The sequence below is a fragment of the Anopheles funestus genome, chromosome 2RL, assembly GCF_943734845.2.
Source record: "Anopheles funestus chromosome 2RL, idAnoFuneDA-416_04, whole genome shotgun sequence".
Lineage (NCBI taxonomy): Eukaryota > Metazoa > Arthropoda > Insecta > Diptera > Culicidae > Anopheles > Anopheles funestus.
In genome coordinates, this window is record NC_064598.1 from 704,033 (window position 1) to 728,938 (window position 24,906).

Here is a 24,906-nt window from a genome sequence, read left to right on the forward strand (position 1 = left end):
AATGTTACATTGAAATAAATATAATAACCATGCTCGTCAATCGCGCACACAACGTTCCTCGTTGCCGTCCGTGTCCTCATCCGGCTCATTGACGTCTTTCGTTGATGGTGGACCTTTCCTCCTGGCCTCCGCTGACGTCAACAACGTCTTTGAGTTATCTCAAAAGCCGTGAGGCTCGCTAGGCTGAAGGCAACTTTTCATTTTGATGATATCGATTTATCCTTTTCAAGATGTGTCTGGTGGCTACCAAGGCACGATAAGGGCACAACGGCGAAGAGCACGGGACGGCGAAACACAATCACCCGGCAACGACACAATAAGGAACGGTGTAATGCTAATGGATTTTCACGAGGACGGACCGGCCCGAAAGCCCTGCAAGTGACAGCTTTTCCTATAGGCATTCGGTTCTGTTACGCAACATTGTGCACGGTTCGGTGAGTTTCGGACCGCGATGTGCTGCGTGCTATCGCACGAGGATGGCATCATATGGGTACGTACGGATTTGTGAAGCGTACACCTTGGAAAATTCTTCTCCACAATCTCTTGGGAAGCACAAGCACATACATGGGTACGATTCGTGTCCATCGAGCGATGCTATGGTCGGGAGGCAAATGACAGGCTTTTAAACCCCAGTAGCAAACCTGCATCGTATCGATCACTGTCACTCATTGTCGTAAACCGCATACAATCGCCTGTGTGCACGATGTGCCTGCAGTGCCAAAGTAAACGTTCAATTAGAAGGTGCAAAACGGTTCGTCAGCTTGCTCAAGAAACAAAAACACTATATGGCACCGGGCACCATCCCAAATTACTCACAACAACAACAACAACAAGTGTCTAAACTGCACCGGGTGTTTACGCTTGCGACGATCCTTCTCCGCGTTCCGGCCGACCGACCGGGAAAGTGCGTAACGTTTCTGGTGCGTCGACAGCAAACACACGCCATACGTACAATCTAACCTTAGGTCGCGAGGGCTCCCTCGAAGGAAACAGAACATTCACTGAGGAGTAGTTGTGATGTAAAAATAACAACGCCAGTATTGTCTTACTGTTTTGCTTGCTGATGTATTTAGCTTGACGATCAAATTACTCCCTCGCCTCATTTAGGGACGGAGCTTAGAACAAAGCCAGCGTCACAACACACCTTAGATAAACGTGTCATGTGGAAAACGCATGCTTATGCCTCACATCGATCGTATCCAAACGCATTTGTTGATTGATCGAGACGTGTTTCGAGACGGGCGAGATTAATTGCGCTGTCTTGTGATAAGACACTCGATGAATGTTCATCGTTATGGTTTAGATGATTGAAAACCGTTCCCTCTACAGTACACAATGTTTTATGATTTTTTAGCTTTTTAAACTTATTTTTATTCTTGAATAAAATCTGAACAGAACCTATCGTGATGGACCTTAATTGCTCATTCGTTGCCTTTTCGGAAGCATAAAATACTAGCAACTCGCACAGTTTCGCACAGTTGCCAATGTAGTTCTGCAACACGCCACATTTACCTAACCGATATGAATCGTTTTCATCCATTAAAAGTGTATCCGCCACGATTTGCTTTAAATTATCGATCAAGCTCATGTCGGTGAGTAGTTTAGCAATTAAAAAGTCACCTCGTGCGGCACCTGTTCACCATCGATCATCGTCGCCGGGCGCCTGGAAAGGATGTGGAAAGCAGCACTGCCCTCGGCAGCTTCTCTAATTCGCCCGAACCGCGCCTAGACCGAAGCCGGTCCCGGCTAATGATGACATCCGATCAATGTCAAACAAGATGTTTTACGACAGATCGCTATCGGAGGGCAATAAATTTAAATCAGCTTAGCCCCGTCCCAAAGCATCTGCCGCAGCTCAGTCCGCATCGCAGCGGGCTGGTAGGCCCAGAATCACTAGAAACGGGGTCGGTTTCAGGTGGCTCGGTATCCTTTCATTTACATTTCATTTCCAACTCACCGTAGCTTTCCGCAACGCGTCGGTAGGGGACTTTTATCAACATACAAAAGGAAGAAGCCGGTGAGTGACAAACAGATTATCGCGCATTTGAATAATGTGTCACACTTCTGCCTCATTCTTTCCTCTCTCTCTCTCTTTCTCTCTATCCATCTCTCTCTCTCTCCCTATCTCTTAACCAATCCCAGCATTCCCGGTGGACATCGAGATGTAATCTCTGGAAAGAAGGGGTTGTACTTCTTTACTGTCTCTCATTTTACTCTAGAAGTCCAGTAGTTGGTGGAGAAGCGTGTTTAAAACGCAGCAGACCCCACTGGGTTGTTTGAAATTGACGAAATCGAGAAATTGATGGTGAAAGGAAATTAGGAAGGGAAAAAAAAAGAAAAGAAATCAGGAAGCCGGAACACTGACTACCAAGAAACGAGCAAGCCACCTCAGCTTAAGAATCTACGCGAAGATGTGATTGATTGATTGCTTCTGTTTGTTCGCTCACCGGTGCGGGATTTTAAGCAACTGGTCATCATGATCGAAAAGGCGACATTCGGTTAGATCCATTTAGCATAATATCCTTTCTTTGGTGTCGGTAAGTATGAGAAGTATATTTAAGGAAATTGGAATAATAATTATCCAAACAAAGGTTTGGTAAAGAGGTTCAACGATGAAAAGAACTCTTCCGGTTCGATCCGGTGGTCCTTAACATGGTGACGATTCGAACCACAGCGTGTCCGCGTGGTATATGTGGTGTTTGCTTTGTTGTCAATTTACGCCCATCGTTGTAGTTTATTTGTTATAAGTGCTGAATAAAACATCTCGCACACTGGTGCGTCAAGGATTCTTCTCATGTTTCACATTCCGTACGAAGCAAAAACATAGTTTTCACAAGTGATGACGTCGGCTGTTATGGATACGGAATGGTTCCTCTGTGTCATTACTATGCCGAACGCGTATCGATATCGATCGAAAGCTTTCCAGGATCGAAGATTGCTTATTTCTTAGGATGTCTTCGCTTCTTTTGCGATAAAACGTGCGAAACAATGGAAGGCATGAACGTGGCTTTAATGGAGCGGGCGTGCATTTGCTTCGCTTATGACAAACGAAGGTTCAACAAGCTCCATGTCGGTGGGTGTCCTGATTCAATAAAACTCCAAACCAATCAAACGAGTGCTCCACGGCTGATGAAACGGAAGCGAGCAAGTGAGAAGGTTTTCAAAATTAATTAAAACCATTCGCCAATCCGCCACCGTACTTGGAGCCCGTGTTTCAAAAACCAAATTAGATCAATTTCTACGTAAGCCAGCCATCATTTGACTATCGTTAGCAAATCGGACGAATTTGGCGTGAAAAACATCAGGGATCCTGGTGCACGAGCGGTTTCTTTGGTCTTTAATCAACCGGTCGGGATCGGGTAGTGAATTCAATTAAGACATTTATGGTTACTAATTAACTTAGGCAGATCGCTTCGATCTTTGCTTTGAAAATGAACCATCCACCAGCCTGCCGTTATCGGTTTCTGATAAGGTACGAGAAAAAGGCCGCCTTTTGAAGCGAGTATCACTCAGTCATTTTCCCCCCGAGAAAGGTCTCGCGTTGCCATTACGCGGAAAATGAAATGGAAAAAATTGTGCTGTGGTTCGCCTCAAACCAAACGCGTCACGGTTCCGACTTTGACGTCTGACAGTCTACCGTGACCGATGTGATCATTGAGTTTTCCATTCGATCATTGTACACATTCCGGGCGGGATGCGTTAATGCTCAAGGGATAATTAATTACCCGTGCGATGTTGAGCGTTGCCGGCAATGCCAGTGCACCCGGGAATGGTGGACAGATTAAATGAGGTACGATTGACCACCGGCCGTGTCTATTCCTTACCGCTTCCTCTGCATGCACCAACTGCTGCGGACGACATTCTTCTGCTTCTGTGGCAGTAGAGGAAGAAAAAAGCAAACTTTTCATACCATCCAAACGCTTCGTAGTCTCCATGGCTGGGTAGAATGCCGCCAAAGTCTAAGGGAGCGTCCGCAACGAATAGCCCGTTTGAGAGACCCGAGATCTTGACGTAATTAATTAGAGGCTCACGAACGGCCTGCGAGGCGGCTTTGCAATTGGAGGCAAAACCCGTATGAGGTGGCTTTTCGATTGCAGTACTATAAAACTGACACACGGACCTCCCCGTCATGGGCCCAGGAGCCGGCTCAACTTGTGGTCGGACGTGTACGTGCAATAAATAATTCATTCCACGCCAATCCGGTCGATATTGGGTCCAAAATCTGGTTGGCCGAGGTCGGAGCTTTTTGCTATGTTGCTATGGTTTCTTATTTTCACCATTCCCAAATGCGGGTGAGAACGAGAACGGCGAGAGCTTTTCGCTTATGCACTCCCCAACGTTTCCCAACTCCCTCGTAGCAGAGTAGGAGGGTACGCGATCAACGAAAGGTATTTTTATTTTGCACAATAAATTATTTTTCATCACATCCCATACTCAACGCGGTGGATACGTTTGTGTGTTTCTTTGATGGTTGCTTTGGCTCACGATCGATTGATCGGTTTCGCGACACAAGTCGATCATCATGGTCCATCTTGTGGACGCAAAACCGAGCGACATTCTGACTGGTGGCTCATTAACCCGCGTTGGTCATCCACGGTTAGGTAGCAATGCGGTAGGTTTTGGTTTTGATGTGTTTCATTGTTGAGGACGCGGAATCCTACAAGCTGCCGTCTAGTGAACGTTTTGATCCCTTGAAACGAAAGAGAAGAAGAGGTTGTCGAAAGAGAAATACCTCGTGTAATTTGTTTGTCCTTATAAAATCCTTCTTATGATAGCGAACCGTTTTTCTCGTGAATATGCAAAAATGTACTACATTTGCCTTAAACAATTATGAAGAAAAACAAACGTAAAGCAATTCCATCGATCAATACAGATAATCTAGAGCGATGGGAAATAAATTCATTTAAGTCCACTGGGATTGTAATCAGTTTATTGCACTCTCGGTTTCGCATACCTTCTTGTTTGTAAATCACGACCGTAATGATAAACAAGGGTAAAGGTCGATGCGTCAGTGGGAAAATTCGGAGCAAAGTTTGTCCCTTTTTCTGGGGGCGTTCGTATTTTTCTCTTCCGATTCATTCGAAACCGACCGGAGGGGAACAATTTATTCCGTAGAAAACCGTGAAACGTATGCTACTCACTTTACACTGATTCAATATCCGTTTTCAGCTACGAGGGTGGATGCCCGCAAGGACGATTCGCTGGAAAGGGTGTCGGAAAGTGATAAACTTTTCCGATAAACGTAGTGTCACAACATTTGTGCCAAAAGTACATTTTTTGTGTAGGTTTGTAGTGCACATACCATTCGTTCGTCAAGGTATACGTTCACTAAGCAGTAGAAGTATTTACAAAATGTAGTAAAATATAGTAAAATCACCTCACTTCATAAATATTCCTTAACTTGCGTTCGTTCCCTCGATATCGTTTATAGTCCGAGATTAACAAACTACCCCTTAGGGAAACTTGTTACCCTTATTGAGTTAGGAGGTAAACCACTTCCCTTTTGCGGTTTGAAATCAACTTGAAGCAGTGGAAATGATGGTCGAGATTCTTATGGGACAGCAAGCAGAAGAGAAAAAAAAAACATAACACTCATACTCTCATTGAACGTACGGAAGATACGAATCTTTCTCATAATTAAATGAGATGATCATAATGAAAGCATAATGATCCTGAGTAGGGTGTTACTTTCTCGTGGAAAATGCCACATTTGTATTTGTATTTGCGACCACCGAAGGCACGGTAGACGATGAGCGGCAATGATCTATTTACGTTAGGAAATCCTTCACCACGACCCTCGAGCCCTTTTGCGTTTGTGGTTTACCCTTCGCTCAACGTCGGCGACCATCCGCACCAGCGTTGACATTGCAAGCATTGATTTATTCCCAATTTTCAGCCCGAAACGTCGTCTCGTAACGTACGTGGTGAATGCTCAACACGTGTTTTAGGCCTGCTGGCTTAATGTTCCTATCGTCGGATATGTGTTTTCGCGAGGCGGTTTGCGTTTTATTTGCGTTTTTTTGTACCACCAGCGCAACACAGCGCACACGGCACCCGGTGTACGCTGCGTTGTTTAAGTTTTTTAATTAAATTATACGTTTTCCTTTTTAATAAACCCTGCCCGTGAATTTGACAATGATTTATTGGGAATCCGTTGCTCGAGCAGCTCACGTTTGGTTTCGGCTTGCGCTCCACCATTCGGAGACATTCCCATGGGGTTTTCGATACCCAACATCCCAAATGAACGCATTTGAACGACATGAACGACATTCGTGAGCATTAGTGCCATTCGTGTTCTGAAACCATCTGATCAGGTGCGCTAGTAAGAGATCGATTAACTTTCAATATTAATATGGGCGTTTCGTGGTTTACTGGTGAAACTTAAATTCAATAAATGGAAATACTTTTTCCTTTTAATTGTTCTTTATAAAGAAAAAGGGAGAAATATAATCCACGATGTGATAAGCAACATCAACGCGCACACAAAATCCGATGGAAGATCAACCTACACTAGCCATTACGGAATGAATGCGTTAAACCGTCAATTTTGTACCAGCGTTGTTACCGTGTGATTGAACAAACGATATTAGCTCTATTCCAGATTTTTTATTATTCTGCCAAGAACACACCCTAAACTGACACGGTGATTGATGATGTTTAAAATTGTCGTTCGGCTTCAAAAAAAAGTAGAGGAAAAGAACCGCTTTTCTCCTGCTCGTGCAGCAATAAAACTACGCTGTAAAGATTGTAAACGATATGTAAGTGATGAATGAAAAAAGTGATTCTGATTGTGGATATGTAGATTTTCAAACTTCGTAAAATTGTACAAATAATGGTAGAATTAATAATAACACAGAATTCACGGGATTGCTTTATTGTAACACCGAGCAGTCTTAATATTTTCGTCATTTATGTGCTAAGAACACAATTTTATATGACTAGAAAGAATCGTCCAATTCATAGGTTCTATTCATCCAAAGTATATTCGTGCTTCTTTGTGTAACGTTTCGATTTCAGCTAACCAGCATGATACACATTTTGTGCTCGGTTTGGCCTTGAATCCTTGTATCCCCATTTTGCCTCCCGAATCATCGAATGGCAACAAACCCACTAAGAAAACCAGCAATCCACGGATGGTGAAGGTATTTAAATAGAGAGAGAGAGAGAGATAGAGAGAGAATTCAACAACAAAAACACCATTGTTCAATTATCGATCCATTAGTAGGCGTTGAAACAGAACGAATTGCTGTGTTATTAATTTTATGGATGTTTTCCTTCCACGAGAAGGCTGTCGGGGGTTTAAACGGAGCCAATGTGCGGCTTCCAAAAACTCGTCATTATGTTATCTCACCCTTTCTTCTTTTTCTGCAGTTTAGACGAGAAAGATGATGTTGCTGGTTCAGCGAGTGCCGCCATTTTCCTTTGATCAGTCATACGCGGATCATCAGGTTCGAGTTGCGATCGTTGGCAAACGAAAGACGCACTGTCTACAGTGACTGGGCGCGAAGGATTGTACAATGCAGGGCGTGTTTGCTCCGTCGCCAGCAGGTCTCTCCTGGAGGGTCCACTCCATGCCACGCATCGAGAGAGAGAGTCTGAAGATGCCGGGACGCTGGGCGATTCCCGTGCAGACACCCTCCGGCGATGTCGATCGCTGCTGAGTTGACTTCTTCCGGGAGATGGCTGGTTACGGTACCCCATTATCGAAGGGCCGCACAAGCCCTTGCCGCAGGGTTTTGTGAAACATAAAGCAGACATGCTGTCTGCGGTTGGCGTTTGCCGTACAAACCGTTTCGCTGCGAGCACTCCGGCGCGCTGCCAGATGCAAAGCGAGCGGACTCGGAAAGGTGTATGTTGGGAACATAATAATATTTATGCTGTATCTTTTCCCCGTGTTTTTCGTGTGCACGTGTGTGTGTGTGTGTGAGGAAAAGCGAAGTAAGACAAGAATCTGGAGCATCGCTATTGCGCTGGAGGTAAGCACACGACATACCTACTCTGAAGCTGGTCTTGAAGAAGGATGTGCGCGCTCTTGTTAACACACCGTATGATTCTGACTCTCGTGAGCCACAATCCGATTGTTACGAAGTTGTTATAAGTGACTCTCCATTTCTTTCGCCCCAAACCTCCCTCTTTCGTACTCCAGCAACCGAACTCGCTAACATTCGAAGTACAAGCATCCACCAACATACTTACCAAAGTGCAGATAAAACAAACATAAATAAACAAAAATAAATGAATAAAATGAATTATGCGCTCGAATAGTTCCTGCCCAGTGGGCTGGAACTGGGGCGTTTGGGTTGAAGTTGAAGATTTGTTGGTTTGTTTTTTGATGTGTTAACCTGACGATTGAAAACTAATTGCTTCAGACTTCCTGTCGCTCGTTGGAGTTGCAGTTGGAGGAGAAGAAGGCGTTAGGCCGTACCATTCTCACAACTTGTTCAACCAGCGAATTCAAACAGCCGCATGGGGGAAGTTTTCCCCAGGTTTATTTGGGACTGTGCTAGTTTTATAGTACCCCATGCCACTCCAGGGGTGTGGACCAGACGAATACGAGGAGTTGTTCTGCTTCGACGGGGACGGAAATCGGAAACCAAATGATAGATTTATGATCTCACACTTGACGAACGTGTAGTGGAGACCGATGGGCCCAAACGGACAGGTTGTGAAACTTTCCGTGCGGATCCTTTACCCCGCAACCCGCTCGTTCGCTATCGACCTAATGTTACCACGCCTGGGAAGAAGTTCAACATAATCAGTGCTGCATAAAGTTTGATTTAGCAGGAGTTTTTTTTTAAACAGATTCGATCTCCGCGCGTCCCAGCGCAGCGACCCATAAACGGAGTATATCTGATAAAAAAGTAGCCTTGCCTGTTCGTGGCACGGTTGCGGCGAGGATCGCCGTAGCTGCTTCAACTTGAAAAGGAGTGTAGCTGATTGATTTACAACCGGTGGGGTCATTCGATTTTATACCAAAGCCTAGCGATCGATTTACCAGAGCTGATGGACTATTATTTTTCGATTCCTTCAAATGTCAATACACTACCACCGGTTCCATGCATCATCACCACAACATCCCACTGCTACCCCCGGTGATCTTGCTGATCGCCTCTGGATCACTGTGGAGATAGAAACGTCAGTGATACTTTGTTCGTTTGACAGATTGTTTAGATAATAGCGCCGCGTTTCGGTGTCGATTTTTGTGGTTCGATCGATCGATCGTCTCGATCATATAACGAGACCCGGACTGTTGTTTAGGGTTGTTTGTTTTATTGATATTAAAATTAGTTTGTTTTCAAAACTCGTCACCCTAGTACGCTGGGTTCCATCCACATGGCAGACGACGTGAGGATGGTGTGTGGGACTGTGTGGTTATTTTTATACAGAGTATCGGTGGTTTCAATCTAAAATATCTCCCAATTTCATCCCCAAATGGCTCCTAGCTGTCTGCATGTTTTCTCTCGCAGATAAAACTAAAGCGCATACTGGTTATCGATCGTATCGAATCGTGTTTTGTTACTCGAGGGCCAAAACTAATGGAACAACAATGGTTCATGAGTAAAACTTTAACCAAAGGCATAAGAGATCCTTTGGTCTGCTGGAGGAATTTCGGCCCGTGTGTGGGCTATGGAAAAGTTAAATTAATAATAAAAAGATGCATCATCTGAAAAGAGCATAAATAATAACGTTGCTTTTCTCTTTGTTATCTTTGATGTTTTCTCGGTCAGTTCTTCAGCTGACCATTCCAGCTGTTTGTGCTGCTTGACCATTTGTCAAAACCGATCCATACGAGATTCTTGAAAGCAATTCCTCCGTTTGCAGCATGACGGTTAGGGTACGCTAGCATGGAACAATGCATGAACAATAGGTATCAGAATCGCTGGCCAACATTTTTTCCGTTCTTATTGTATTTGTTGTTTCTTAAGAAAATTTAAAATATTGATCCTTTGATGAAGGATGTTTAAGCAGCGTCATCCTGAAGCAATAATGGCTCACAGTGAGCTGTATTAAAATTTCACACTATGCTGATTTAAGTAACTCGTAGCAACAAGCTCATGTTTAATCAGGTGATATCTAACCATCCCCGGTTGACTTTGCATACGAATCGCACGAATACCAAGCGGGAAGGATTCGATAATCCGATTAGCCGGATCTACAAACAAAAAAAAGGACGTAGAACAAAACGGTAACTAAACACACAAGCAAATCCCCTTTGGGGTGAACAGTCGGCGAGGAAACATCGCATTTCAAAAACAAGCAATAAACTAGGATCATAGAATCAATAGCGAATAGAGAACGCGTTTTCGCAAACTAATCAGCTTTTGGCTTACGTTTGTTTTCTTACCACCGTGTACCGTGCGATCGCAAAGCGAACACACGAAATGGAAAACAAATTAATTGAGATTATGGAACCCTTGGTTCGCAGGACATTTAATTGACTTTTGCGTAGCACTGTGACCTATGATGCTACTCGTTTTTTGCAAATGGATTTTTTGGGCAAATCAAATGAAATGAGCCAAAATATTTGCCGTTGCGCTTTGTAAGGCTTTTGAACTGATGTAGCAGTTTGGGGAGCTCACCATTCTGTTTGTTTTGCTCCAAATAAAGGACATTACATTTAATGTCCTTTTAAAGAAGCATTTTCTCGAAAACATACGCTACGTTTGATATTATCCGGAGTGGTAGAAAACTCTCTCCGACAGCGTTTTGTGTTGTGAGACGACAGAGTTACATTGTTTCCGGTGATTTCCGCTGCGTATCCTTGCTGTGCTGTGGGATGTTTCACAGCAAGCAAAATGTGTAGCCAGATTTTTTGTTTTCCTTGGGCACTTCCACATTATTCACCCCGCAACCATTTCGTTTTCCAAACCGAACGTGATAGTATCGCGAATGTAGTCCATGCACCGTACACATCCTTGCAGACGCTGTCGAAAGCTCTAGCCCCATTTGCTGCCGGTGCTGCTGAGTCAATAAAACCGAAATAGCCCGATAGTAGATCTTCTCAAGTGATGGGAACCATTGGCACATAACAGCATAACAGCTCTGGCACTGGTACCGGTGGTGGACGTGATGTTATTTTTTGTTGTGCCATTTCAACGCTTCGTTTCGCTCGTACATCTCCTGTACGTTGGGAGCTTGGGTGGGGAAACACGCCTAGAAAAGATGCTTTCGCGCTTCCTGCTGCTGGCGAACGATAGCAAGGCAAACGGTAACCGCTTCGTCGTAGTTTGTTACACCAACAGCATGTGAGAAACTGAAGATTGCCAAATTTATGTATCCTCGCACCGATTCCGATGCATATTGGGCTTGGTTTTTGTTTAAGGAAACGAGCGTTATGAAAGAAGAGTTACGATGTGATCTCCATTTTTATGGAACAGGAAAGGAGGAGGAAGTTTTTCTTTTATAATTTTTTTTGTCTTCCCTTTGGCCTAAGCATAGCTGTTTAGCAAGATTTTTCACACGAAACTACTGATGGCACTTTCGCTATTCTCTTGAAGGAGAATCCGTGTATCACAGGGAGATTGATGAATGTTTATGGTTTGTGGTAATAGTTCGAAGCTGCTTTATTACGATATGCTTCAGTTTTGATGTAAGGGTACATTTGTAAGCAAAAAGGACCACTTCTCGCTTCAGTGTAAGGTGTCCTTGTTGCCGTCATTTCAAAACGATGATCAACGATTTGACGAGGACGATTTGAAAGTTGAGCAACAAAGCACGCATTGTAATTTTCAAGCCCAGCCCATCCGACATCATTTATCCTTGATTCGAAGGACTAACAAACTGCAACAGGACTCTTGAATGTGTCAGCCGAGTGGAGGATGCGATGCCTATGCAATGATCATCAATCAATGCACGTGAAGGTTCTACCTCAGCTTGTCTCTTCGATCAAGTGCTAAGGGTGATGCTCGGACGTTAATAGACGTTTAATGATCGCCGAACGACAATGGCAGTAGTCGGCATGAATTGACTGGTGGAATTAGGTGGCTCAGAACGAGAGTCCGAGGATGAGAAAATGTTGTACTCAATTGTTACACAATTTTCGTTGGAAGATCTGTTATTTACACCAGCACTGATGATCATGAGTACTCAGATCAAGCTTAGATATCCTTAACGATGCAGAAAAGAAAACTGACTCCAGCCATCGGCATGAACACACACACACACACGCAAAGGAGAATGGTTTGGTGGGAATTACTTAACTTGCACAACGAGCTAAAGGAAGTGGCAAAACGTTGCGGTTTATGGTGTTTGTGTCACGTTCAATAAATCACGCATCATTAAACTCCAATTCAAACAACAGCGACCGGTTCGAATAGGAAATTATTGCTGGAGAAATAAAAAGATTGTTCGCTCGCATAAACAACACAGCCGCAAGGACACTGTCGCGGACAAACCTTCAGGGCAAAAACGGGAAAAAGTGTCCCGGCCATTTTCCCACCTCCATCGATGATGACACTTTCCTTCGCCGATTTTCCTCTACCCCGGAAACAGGAAACGATTCATAACTGGCGAATTCATCGTTATGAATCATAAAATCGTGTCCCTGTTTCGCCCTCGCACACGCACCATTGATGTCCTTTCGGGTCATTTCCCCTAAGGATATAGCACCCTCGGCTCGCTCCTTTTCATCGGTACTACGGCACGCAGCTTGCCCACTTTAGTCCTCTTCCGGCCACCGCACACAAGCTTCTGCACGATGCATTATGACGATCTTGTTTGGAAGCTGCCACTGATGAGTGATATTTATGAGCTCCCAAAGTCAATTCGGTTGCGTTGGTAAGACGTACAACAACAAACCGCGCGAACACATCCGTTTGGCACGTGCAGCTCGTACCAAGTGCTGGAAACAGTTTTTCTAACCCTAAAAATGTAGAACTACATACATGATACCTTTAGGGCTGACAATCACAGAAACGGGTATTTATATTATAGAAATGTAATCCTGTGTTGCTTACGTATATTAAAATATTTATTTATCACACACATCCTTCAGCTTTGAGGCGCAGGAAAAGATTGACAATCCAATAAAACACTATCAGTTGTAAGTCAACCGTGGCACGTGTAGCTTCATTTTCATTTTTTCTTGCAGGATGCATTAAACTTCACCAGGCTTTTTGAATTTAAAAAAAAAAACATATATTTTTTGTGCTTTTTAAAATAATAAAATAAATACCACAATTAGCCATCGAATCAAAGTTGCATCTCAAAACGGTCAGTACACTCCATCCTCGATCCTGTTGTGACAATTGAATGCAATTTCAATTACATTCTCACCGGCACTGCAACGAGCATGCCCTCCCGTCGATGAAATTGTATTAAAAATCATGTTTTTGATTTCTGAGTAAATGACAACAGGCTTTTGAACGTTAATAAATGCGACAAAAAAAGGACACAAGTGCTCAGGGCAAGGTTCAAAACCTACGCAATCACGGTGACACTTATGGAGGAAATGGGTCGGAAATAAAATAATCAGAAGCTTCCTTCCGTTATCCCATTGGATCCCCTTTGGATGGATTTGGGAGTAAATGGTGGTAACAGTATTGGAGGAAAATAAAAATTGCACCTGCAACGCGAACACAACGGACTACATGCGAAGCTGAAAATCTGTTTGATATAATTCAATTTGCAGAGCGGTCGATTGTTATGCCAATACCACATCCTACATACTCATCATCCTTCCAATTCTGTAGTTTTGTGAGTGTTTTTTTTGCGATATCCTTGCTGCTGGTTACTAGCTGGGGTGTATTATTTGTCCATTTACATGCCACCAAACGGGTACCGGAGCCTTCCGAGCCTGCCGTTGACTGTTGTCGTAATTAAATATTTTAAAAGTGTGTTGTGTTATCAGTTCAACATGCGATTCGCTTTGTTTATCGCAGTGTAGTCCGGTTATTGTGTGGAAGTATGTTCTCTTTTTTTTAAGCCAGTTTTTCATTTCAGTTTTCGTGTGCGTCGTCCATTCTACAATTGTTTTCTTTATGATAAGCTTTTTTTTAAATTTTAATGGGTGTATTTTATTTTCCATCGAAACATGCAAAACCCAAAATGGGAGAATGTGCGTGGAACCAGACGGTTGTGGTGCACAGAGGAAAATGGCACATTTCCGGTAAAGGATCATCGAATCATTGTTTGTGACCTGTGGCTAGCAGCCCTTCCCGTCGATGTGTGACACGCGAAAAATGGTCTATAAAAATGCATTTTTATTATCATTTAAACGGTGAGTGATGCAGCTTTTTTGTGCACGAGACAGGCATGCATCAGTGCGCTTGTTTGTTATTTTCTTTTTTTTTTGTTGGTACTTCCTAGCGAATGAGCTGCATCTGCATTGTGCGTTTGTAGCAGCAGGGAAGGGATTGTTGTTGTAAGTTTATTTTATAGATTGCTGAGCAGCACGCTCAGCAGGCGTACAAGATAACGAGTTGATTGAGGACAGCTCAAAGTGGTAGTAAAATATGGTAGAATAATTCGATTATGATGAGACCGAGTGGAAATGCTTTTCGTGCTAAAGATTGTTTACACTTTTAACGTACGAAGAACAATGTGCATCTCGAGTTCTTATATCCTGGTACCAATTCTGATGCGTTGCTTGAGATTGACTTAAATCTAGCTGAATGAAAAAGAAAACCCCAAAGCATTCCATCTCCATGTCATAGCTGGGTTTGAATTCCTTTCTAACACCCTTGAAGGTTCGGTATTTGATACAAATTATTTTATCCTTCCATCCGTCTCGCTACCAAAGCGGATAAAACGAGCTCCTCAATCATGTTTCGGGACCCTTCGATCGTGCGTGAATGCCGTGAACGTTGCCACGTACCGCACACCACATAATCGCGATGATCGGGATGCCGTTAAAGGTGAACAGTGGAAACAAGTGCCAAGTAAGCTCAATCTGGCCTAAAACCCAAGCCGCTCTGACAAGCTAATTTTCCTGGAAGGCTTCATAAATTTATCTAACTTCGTTTCGGACAAGAGCCACCAAACCAGCCCAAATCCTTCAGCCTGAAAGGAGAACAACAGATATGATAATAAAATTAAATCGATCTTCTCACTCTCTCCTCTCTTTCCTTGTCGTTTGCTTTAGATAGAAACCACTTGGAAAAGCTGCGCAAGTAATCCTGATGCGATCGCGATCCGCTTCTTGCGCCACGGTGCCGTCGTCGGAGAGGTGATAGCGAGGTAGATTAGAATCAGATTGCCTAAGATTAGTGTCAGATGGGAAGGCGGCCTGAAGAGATGGGGTCGGGATATGCAACGAAGGTTAGATCTGGACCGGTCGGAGTCCGCGCCCAATATCGAACGAGGGTGAGCTCAAAAAAGAAGAAACCGTGTGTGTGTGTGTGAGTGTAACGTGTTTCAATATTTATTTTATTATTAATGACCAACGGTTTTATTTATGCTCTAGACTTTGGGTCGTCCCCGTGATACCAGCCCGCCTCGTTGTCCGATTTCTTGTTACCAAGCTCTTGTTCCTTCGAGAGTTTCAAGAATGTTTTATTAGGTTTGGCAGAAATTAAACAAAAAACCTAACAACATGCAGATCGCGAATTATGATTCCGATGTTGTTTTTTGTCATTCGTGCGTCGGGTGCAACACGCGGTATCGGGACAAGGTCATCCACAAGCGCAGTGTACGAGCATGATTTGTTTCCGCTTGAGGTGCATCCTTCCCGGTCCGTGTATCTTCGTCCCATGCCAAAGGCACGATCACGAACCACTAGGGGAGGGAATTCACAACTGAATGCATAGCTAATTTCTCCCCAAATTGTAATATATGACTTTTTAAATGTCTTATGTTCATCGAACTGTGAGCGGTTCTGCATTTTTTTGTTGCTGGTTATTGTTTAATCCTTCTGCTTGCCTATGGCTACCTTTGCAGAGAAGGAAATACAAGGAGAAGAATAAAAGGATGATGTTAAAAAATGGCTACAGAAAGGTCACGGTGATTTACCAATAGCAGTATCCTCCTACCTGTATCTGGTGGACTTTCGTTGCGTTCTGTTTGTTTTTATTTTAATTTAGTTTTACTGCTTCGTGTTCCTAATAATTTTTTGTACTGTGTGAGGTTTTAAACCTTTTTTATTAGGCCTACCTTAGGGTTTGCTAGCAATAGTGCGGATCGAAGATGATTTAGCTAGAAAGGAATGCGGAACGGCATGAAAAAATAAAAGTGGCCTTGCACCAGACGACCAGACGACGGCAAGGTTTTGCACTCCAACTCTATGCCATAATGACCTATATCAGGACTATTGGAATTTTTCTCAATAGAAGTTGAAGGTCGTGAAGTTGAATAAAGTGAAATTATACGAAAATATTGCTTTTTAAAATTGTTTCTGTAACGGTACTAAAACTAGGAAAACGTAATGAACTGTAAATTAACCATTTCGGGTGTGTAACGTTTTGGCAATCAAAGCCGATCTATACCCTCAAACAACCAGCACTTGGAAGCTGGCTTGTTTGAGAAGAAATTATCTCAGTGAAGTAAATATGGAGAAGATTTCTATTCTGGTGAACCCTATCAACGGTCGGACGGAATCGATTGACGGTGGTCCATAAATAAATCATAATTTGGCATCCGTGTCCTTCCCGAAACAATTATAATGTCAGCGTCCCCGCGATTTCGACCGATTTGAACGATCGCGTACCGAAACGATGATGAGCGCCGGCAGACAGGCAGACGAAATAATTTATGAACTGACTTATAAATCGATTATCTTCAAAGATATCTCCGACTACCCACGGCGAAATGTCACCGATACAGTGCTACAGTATGTGTATCTGGTCGGTTTTTTTTTGCTTGTTTGCTTTGCGTCGATCACTGCGACTGTCTGGGGTTTTGGTTTATTGGTTTGATTTCGGACTGCCAATCTTATTCCATCAGCCAGTTTGTCATGATCGTGCGGCAAGATCGCGGAAGCAAAGCATATCCAATGTGGTAGAGAGAAGAAAAAAAACAGCCAACGAATCTTCTGATTGATGATCAATTGAGAAGCTTGTGAACCAGTCAAATCCAGGAAGAAGATCACTTGTTGCTGTAACCATCTGACGTTGTTGAATGAACTGAAATTGTAGGACCAGTTCAATCCACCTAAATTTAAAAAAAACACATACACTTCAATTAGATTCTTCCCACACTGGAATGTTATATCACAACATTATGCAGTTGGATGTGTGTTGCAAATTCCAGCATTCCACGTATAGTAACGATAGCGATACGATGAGATTGGTAAGTAAATTGCAATACCCCATCTCAGCATGGCGTACATGTTTTCATAGCATTGTTTATCAAAATTTAATTAGAACTAATTTCATTGAATACATTTCATTCGACGTTCCTTTGGGAGAAACAAGCTGAAAAAAGGAAACAAACGTACGACAGCACGACCATTTCTATTCCGCTGGTAATATTATGAATAATGCATTAAAGGGAATCGCTTGTGTGCCTTCTCGTGCGATTTATGCATTCTTGACATTTATAAAATTGTTTCAAATAAATTATTAAATTGAACGTTTGCTGATGGTTTTTTTTATTGATTCCTTTTCCGATTCGTGATTGGATTTTTTTTCAAGAATCCGCTCGAAACCGCAGCTCGATTGTGATTGATTTGGTTTTTGTGTTCACGCGATCCGAATAATCGCTGGCGCCATCTCGAAATCCTTCCACCTGTAGACTGAAGATGTTCAATCAATCATTGCTGTAGGTTTTGTTGTTCCGTTTCAGCTTATAGTGCATTTTCCATGATGCACTGTCGACTGCTTCAAGGAAATGTGCCGTATGTTTTCCATGTACAGGAAGGATGTTTTTTATGGACAAATGGGGGGCAAATAATTTCTTGCCAAAAAGTGTAGCAAGGAATAACCGAACAGGAAAATATCACACAACACTCCTCGTGTGCAGTGTAGCAATCACCCATGCACGTTTTTTTTGTGCATCACTCAAAACGGCCGAAACCAGCCGTCATAAAAATTATAATTTTTTATCAACTTACAAACAAAACACAAATCCTTAATAACCGTACCTGCTCAACAATATATGGTAATTTCAAGTTCCTAGAAAATCCGATAAAAAATGCACTCACGCGCCAAATGCGCTGGTTTAACGGCCAAGGCGAGAAAAATTCAAATTTTGGCGAACATTTTAAATTTGTTGTTGTTATTGGAGAAACGACGGTTGAGAGTGTGTGTCGGTGAGTTTTTGACCGGAGAGAATTAGTTCGCTCCCAATGTGAGCGAATTTCATCTTCTCCGAAAAGGTGAATCGGAGCGAAAAGCGAAAACGTCATATCACGGAACTGTCACCTTCTGAATTGCGCGGAATTTGTTTGTATTGTCTCGAAAACAAGCATCTCCTCTTTTGTGGTTTCGATTTTAGTGTCGTAATACGCGATAAAGCAGGAAATTTATGTGCTCTGTGTTCCTATTGTTTTACCCTCTTAGTAAGAGCTATTCTTTGCGTAAAAACTGCTCGCTTTACGGATGTGCTTTGATGACACATACGCATCCGCTGAGGACGCACTGTTACCAGGAACGCAATAAAACATTACTTATTGTGGTGTAAATATTTTTTTTATTCCGCAGCTCTGCTAAATACCGAAACATTTGTTAATCAGCGTGAAAACGTCTAGAATCGAGGAGCGTAATTTAGTTAAAAAGGATAATCATGTCCATGGTAGGAATGAGTCGCACTGTTTATTTACCGCAATAACTAATCGAATTTGTGTCTGTAGGATATTCGTTCATTTTTCGGCCGTGGAGCGAAACCACCCAAAGCCCCGGAATCGCCTAAGCCTTCCAATGCCAAAAGGAAGGCTGTAATTATTAGCGACGATGAAGATGACCCCAAAACTTCGCCCCGTTCTTCAAAACAGGCTGTGAAGGACGGCTCATCAAGTAGCGCCGGTGCGCTGAAGAAGCGGCGTGTTATTGATTCTGACGAGGAAGAAAAAAGTCCTGCAAAGAAAAAAGTTGCGACTGCTAAACCTAAATTAGAAAAGCTAAACCCAGTAAATGTGTCGGACATTTTTAGTTCGGAACCGGTGAAGCGTGTGGAGTTGCCAAAGATTCCTAAAAGGAAACCACTCGAGACAGCCGAACAGCTGACGTTGGACGAGGAAGATGATGTTATACCGGTGAGTCCGCAGCCTGATAAGAATATGGTAAGGAAAGATAGAAATGGAAACGAATCAAGTGCTAAGGGCACACCGGAAAAGCCAAGCCTGGTATCGGTGCTGGAAAAGGCAAAGGTAACGTCTCCGGAAAAGAAAGCTGTAAAGAAGGAGATAAATGACGCAGCCGATATTAGATTGAAGAAAAGTCCTGCAAAACAAAAATCTCTCGAACAGCAGTCGCCTGGTGGGGGAAAAGTCAACACCAAGGCAGGGAAAATGAATGACAGCACTGTCCCAGATTACAAAGACCTAAACGAATCTATTCTTACCGATGAGGAGCGTCATGAGCGTAAAAGATTGTCGGCTATTTTATATCAGAAGTTTAAGAACCGTCAAGGTCCGGCCAATCCAGGCTCGAAGGAGATTCCCGAGGGAAAGCCAAACTGTTTGCAGGGTATGCAGTTCGTTATAACCGGTGTGCTGGAGTCTATGGAACGAGATGAGTGCGCTCAGGTCATTAAGGACCTTGGAGGCAAAGTGGTCGGTGCAGTGTCGAAAAAGTGCACGCACATGGTTGTTGGAGATGATGCCGGACCGAAGAAGATCGCTCAGGCTGAAGATTTTGGAATTGTAACGCTAAGTGAAGATGATCTTTTGGATCTGATAAGGGTGAAGTCCGGCCAGAAACCGATGAAGAAGTATAGCGTAGTAAAACCAACGAAGGAAGCGGAGAGCAGAAGTAGTATCAAACGAAACGAATCTCCGAGTGAAGTAAAAGAGACGAAAAAAATTAAAACGGAACAAATGCCAAATACACAATCGCCTGGCAAATTCGAGAGAGGTTCAATTGAAGTAAAAGTGGAAAAATCGCCAAATGCACATTCGCCTCGAAAATCCGCCAATTTGAAGGAATCCATTATGGTAAAGGAAGAAAAATCACCCATCAAAAAGCAGTCTGCGGAAATGACAAAAATTTCCCCGCGTAAGACGACCGAACGCGCAACACCTGCAAGCTTCATGAAACCTGAGTTAACTAACTACCAAAAGGACATTACAAGTATCGATAATATGGCTTGGGTGGACAAGTATAAGCCTACCAGTACGAAGCAGATCATTGGACAGTTGGGTGCGAACAGTAACGTTCAAAAGTTGACCGTGTGGCTGTCGAGCTGGTACAAGAACAATGATGGCACCAAGAAACACGCCAAACCGAATCCGTGGGCAAAGAATGATACCGGAGCAGCCTTTAAAGCCGCTTTGCTGTCTGGGCCACCTGGAGTGGGTAAGACTACTACGGCAACGTTGGTGTGTAAAGAGCTGGGCTTCGATACGGTAGAATTCAATGCATCGGACACACGCAGCAAGCGGCTGTTGAAGCAAGAGGTTTCGGAGCTGTTGAACACTAAGTCCCTGGCTGGGTATTTCGGTGGTAGAGGCGACAAGGTTTCTAGCAAGCACGTGCTGCTGATGGACGAGGTGGACGGTATGGCGGGCAATGAGGACCGTGGCGGTATGCAGGAGCTGATCGCGTTGATAAAGGAGAGCCATATTCCGATCATCTGTATGTGCAACGACCGCAACCACCCGAAGATAAGGTCGCTTGTTAACTACTGTTTCGATTTGCGCTTCACTCGACCACGTGTTGAGCAAATCAAAGGAGCCATGATGTCCGTGTGCTTCAAGGAACAGTTGAAATTATCTCCGGGCGTGCTGGAAGAGATCATTGCCGGAACGGGAGGTGACGTACGGCAAACGTTGAATCACCTGGCGCTGTACAGTGCAGGGAAATCAGTGGCCGCATCCATATCGGTAGATACAGCGAAGAAGCAAGCAAATTCTGCTAAGAAAGACATTAAAATTGGCCCGTGGGATGTGATCCGGAAAGTGTTTTCGGCCGAGGATCATAAGAATATGACGCTTAACGATAAGGCAGATTTGTTTTTCCACGATTACAACATTGCGCCGCTCTTTGTGCAAGAGAACTATCTAAAGGTTCAACCGAAGGCACCCAGAACGGAGTGGTTGGACCGTATTGCAATGACGGCGGATAGTTTAAGCCGTGGCGATATGGTAGAACGCAGGATCAGATCGAACATGGCGTGGACGTTGCTGCCGGTGCAAGCTATGTTCAGCTCGGTTATGCCGGGAGAGTTCATGGAGGGAAACTTTACTGGGCAAATCAATTTTCCGGGATGGTTGGGGAAAAATTCCAAATCAACCAAACGTAAACGATTGGCGCAAGAAATACATGATCACACCAGGGTAGCTACTTCTGGGTCTAGGCTAGCCATACGGCTCGACTATGCACCACATTTGTTACGCTCGATCGTGCAGCCTCTGCAGATGCGTGGTACAGAAGGAGTTCACGATTCGCTGGAAGTGATCAAAGATTATCGCCTTCTGCGTGAAGACATTGATTCGCTAGTGGAGTTAAGCACGTGGCCGAAACGTAAAAGTCTGCTGGATGCGGTCGATGGCAAAGTAAAAGCTGCCTTGACTCGGGCTTACAACAAGGTTATTGCTCCGTATTCCTATTCCGCTATGGCGACAGTGAAAAAGAAGGCTCACACTGCTGAACAGGAAGAAATGGAGGGTCTGTACGAAGCGGAAGGAGAGCAGGATGGCGTTGCGAATGTGGATTCAGATGCAGAGGAAAACGAAGATAAGATCGATGATAATGCTTTTATCAAGATAAAGAAGAAACCAGTCGCAGCAGCGATCGCTAAGGCCAGCACATCCAAAGCCACCGGTGCAAAGGGTAAGAAAAAATAAGCTGTTTGTCAGGCATAGAATCGCGAGACACTTGCGATGGAAATTAAACATAAAAAAGCCAATTTTTCAAAACATTGTAAATCAATAATACTTATTATCTTTTCCAACAACAGTTACTCACAGGCGAGGTTGAGAAAATTGAATTAGAAAAGTATTTTTTATCACAATTATTCCTGCGAGTGTAAACTACACTGGGTAATCAATTTAAACAGCCACAGAGTTGCTATTATGAACAGAGTTTATAGCATAATTATGCAGTTGAATTCGGAAACAAATACCTGGGAATCAAATATAAATCGAAAATAAAAACTGAAACATAAATCGTATATTCTATGATTTGAATTTGAAATGGTCTGCAACAGAAATAGTGTTACTCACAACTGTCATTGAAAACAAATGGAACATGAAGCAGCCTCTCTGCCACGGATCTTACTGGCGTCCGTCAAATGTAGCTGTCAGTGTGTTGGTGTGAAAAAGGGCCGTGGACGTACCTGCGTTCAATACAGTTAGAAAAAATCTCTCGTGAAAAGTGGGCGCGTCATTCTGTGACGAAAAAGTGCTAATAAAATGTAAGTTTTAGCTTTGTGCCACGAAATAGTCAGTGATAAAACATCATGAAGTAGGTGGCAAACGAAAACATATCATGTTTTTGCTCTGTTGTTACTATTGTTGCGTTTCAGAGGTGAAGAGTGATCTGACACATTCCCATACATACAGCACGGACAGTAGAGATCGTGAAAAACATGAATCTGAACCGAATGGTTGCAATTAGCAGGATTGTAACGATGTGATTGCACATCATTCCGCGTCATGTGCGCCATCGCTGTGTTAAGATGTGAAAAAGCACGTAGCAAGGTGTAAAATTTTGGGACCATTCCGTTCTGCTGTTCTATCGCACAATACTGGGACAAAAAAACAGGGCTGGGTTGGGAAGAGGCAAACTGCCCTGCCGAAAAGTATTTGCATGGTTGTGTGGACGACGACGGCAGCGGAGCAACGTTATCGCGGTCCAAAGATAGAGCACATACGGGTTTTGTGGTAGTTTTAATTTGCCCCAGGAACTACTCCGAGAGTTCGGCATGTTCGGCGGTGGTAGTCAGGGCGATAAAAATGATGAACGAATAAGTCCCTGATAAAGGGCAGGTAATCGTGTGAATTGCAAGAACGCGAATCGTGATGATGATTACGGGGAAGCAGATTGTTGTGACACTCTTGTCGCAGTTGAAGATCAATACACGATGCACCTGGTGTGAGTGGCAAGCAGCGCATTACGTGCGGAATAGTACGTGATCGGAATAGGGTAATGAATGTGTTCTTCCTGCTTCAACCAAGGTGCGCAGCAAGTGATGGCAGTGTGCGGCGGGGATCTGCTTGACCTAGTAATTGTTCTACGCAAACAATTGTGACAATCAGAATGTCGGAGACAGGCTGTCGCGACTTCCCTTGGCCAACGTCATTACGGTGACGAAGTTGATTATATTGACTCCTAGCCTAGATTTTCCCGAACCTATCCGAACCAGTTGCAGGGTGGCAGGGACGGCGGATAGTACAACACGGAAACGAAACCACCACCAATGTCGTTGGTAGTTCGTCCTGGCAAAATTGTGTCAACGCGAGAGAGAAAGGACATTCTCCTTTGCAACGAAAACATACGCACACACACACACACACATTCTCCTGCCAGTGCCGTGTTTTTTAAATCAGGAGTACCAAGAGAGACGCAGCAAAATAAGCTGATTTGTTGATTAGTTGACAATTTCCAGCAGCGGTTGCCTGTGTGTATCTGTGTTTACTCTATTGAAGTGGCAAAGTATGGCTTTTCATACTCTCGGCTGCAACGAAACGAAACGTGAAAGATAAATAATCAAACGGATATCCTGCGCTCGAATCCTTTCCACACAACACATACACGCACACACCTTGCTCCACCTTCCACGTCTTGAGATAGGTTCGTTTTGGAATGCGTGTGCGCAGTCAGTTCCTATGGTAAGGCAATGGTTGGAGCGGAAGTTTCGGGAGTAAAATTCATCGTATCAGGTCGCCCCAGGTCGTTCATCGGGTTCTTGGCCAAGAAGTGTGCCCCGAAATTGGATGCCTCTCTGCATCATTGTGTGCCGTGGCGTGGCAGAAGTTTTTATAAGAAGAGTTTAACTATTCAGCTGCTCATTCCTTATTTAGAAACGGATTTGATTAGAATAACCATCTTGGCATGAAATTACGATCGAGCTTATCGCGCGGTTCACTCCCATGGTGGTGTAGAGAAACTTAGGAACAGTTCGAGAAGAGTGGTCGCGACGAGATAGATGGTCCTCGTGCGGGTAAATAATAAATTGTGCTAGGGGTTGTGACCTAGTTTCGGGTTTCTTGCTGGTTGAGGCAAACTAGAGCGAAAAGGAAACCACTAGAAAAATGGTTCATCGTCTGCTATGCTTCACCAATTTGTCGCATCTGAAGGAAGTAAGATCAGCGAAGTAGTACTAAGTATATGTAGCAATAGTTACATATCTAAAGCCAGTTGTAACACAATTATTTTTAGTACAACTTTTAAATGGTTTTTCGCACAGGAATAACTACACCTGAAAGTGTACATCGAATTAACACCATCGGGAATTTGCAAACAACCTTCAGACGGGACGGGATCGTATCGGCCTTAGTGAAGTTAAATTTATCACAGTCAGCAAATTGACGAACCAATTGTTTGCAATTTGCACCGTAGACACGCTGTCGCTTAGCGTTATTCACTGGAAAAGGTCACGTTGACGGACTAGGATAAAATCACTGGAGAAACCGGATGGAGGAACGGTGGCAGAAGAAATTATTCTCCTTATCATCGTAGACCCTTCCTAGATCATTCGATAGTTTCCCTACTAGAGCTGCTATTGAGATACCTCTTGAGTTGATGTGCGGATAGTGGCTGTGTGTCCTCCCGGATCCTAGAGCACGTACGATGGATTCACGTTCGTACCTCAGGGAGTAGAGAATTTGTGTAAAATTTATGCAAAAGGACAAAACTCCTCTACTCATCGTTA

At 43.6% G+C, this 24,906-nt stretch overlaps 2 protein-coding genes across 7 annotated transcripts in view; both read left to right on the top strand.

The window, feature by feature from the left end:
• The first annotated feature begins 18,283 nt into the window (after positions 1-18,283).
• Positions 18,284-22,203, top strand: LOC125763157 (replication factor C subunit 1). 2 transcript variants are annotated; one of them, XM_049425994.1, is made up of 3 exons: positions 18,284-18,433; positions 18,576-18,666; positions 18,725-22,203. In XM_049425994.1, the coding sequence occupies exons 2-3, from the start codon at positions 18,658-18,660 to the stop codon at positions 21,875-21,877; spliced, it is 3,162 nt and encodes a 1,053-aa protein (XP_049281951.1). In that variant the 5' UTR covers positions 18,284-18,433; positions 18,576-18,657; the 3' UTR covers positions 21,878-22,203. The 2 variants fall into 2 exon arrangements, with proteins under 2 accessions (XP_049281951.1, XP_049281952.1); XM_049425995.1 differs by lacking the exon at positions 18,284-18,433 and having other exon boundaries at positions 18,461-18,666.
• Positions 22,204-22,306: 103 nt separating this feature from the next.
• LOC125763156 (FERM, ARHGEF and pleckstrin domain-containing protein 2) overlaps positions 22,307-24,906 on the top strand; it is a 28,664-nt gene continuing 26,064 nt past the window's right edge. The window contains exon 1 of one of the 5 annotated variants that reach the window (XM_049425989.1): positions 22,307-22,496. The gene's annotated coding sequence lies outside the window, so the exon portion shown is untranslated. The other 4 variants (XM_049425988.1, XM_049425993.1, XM_049425990.1 and 1 more) reach the window with 4 other exon arrangements.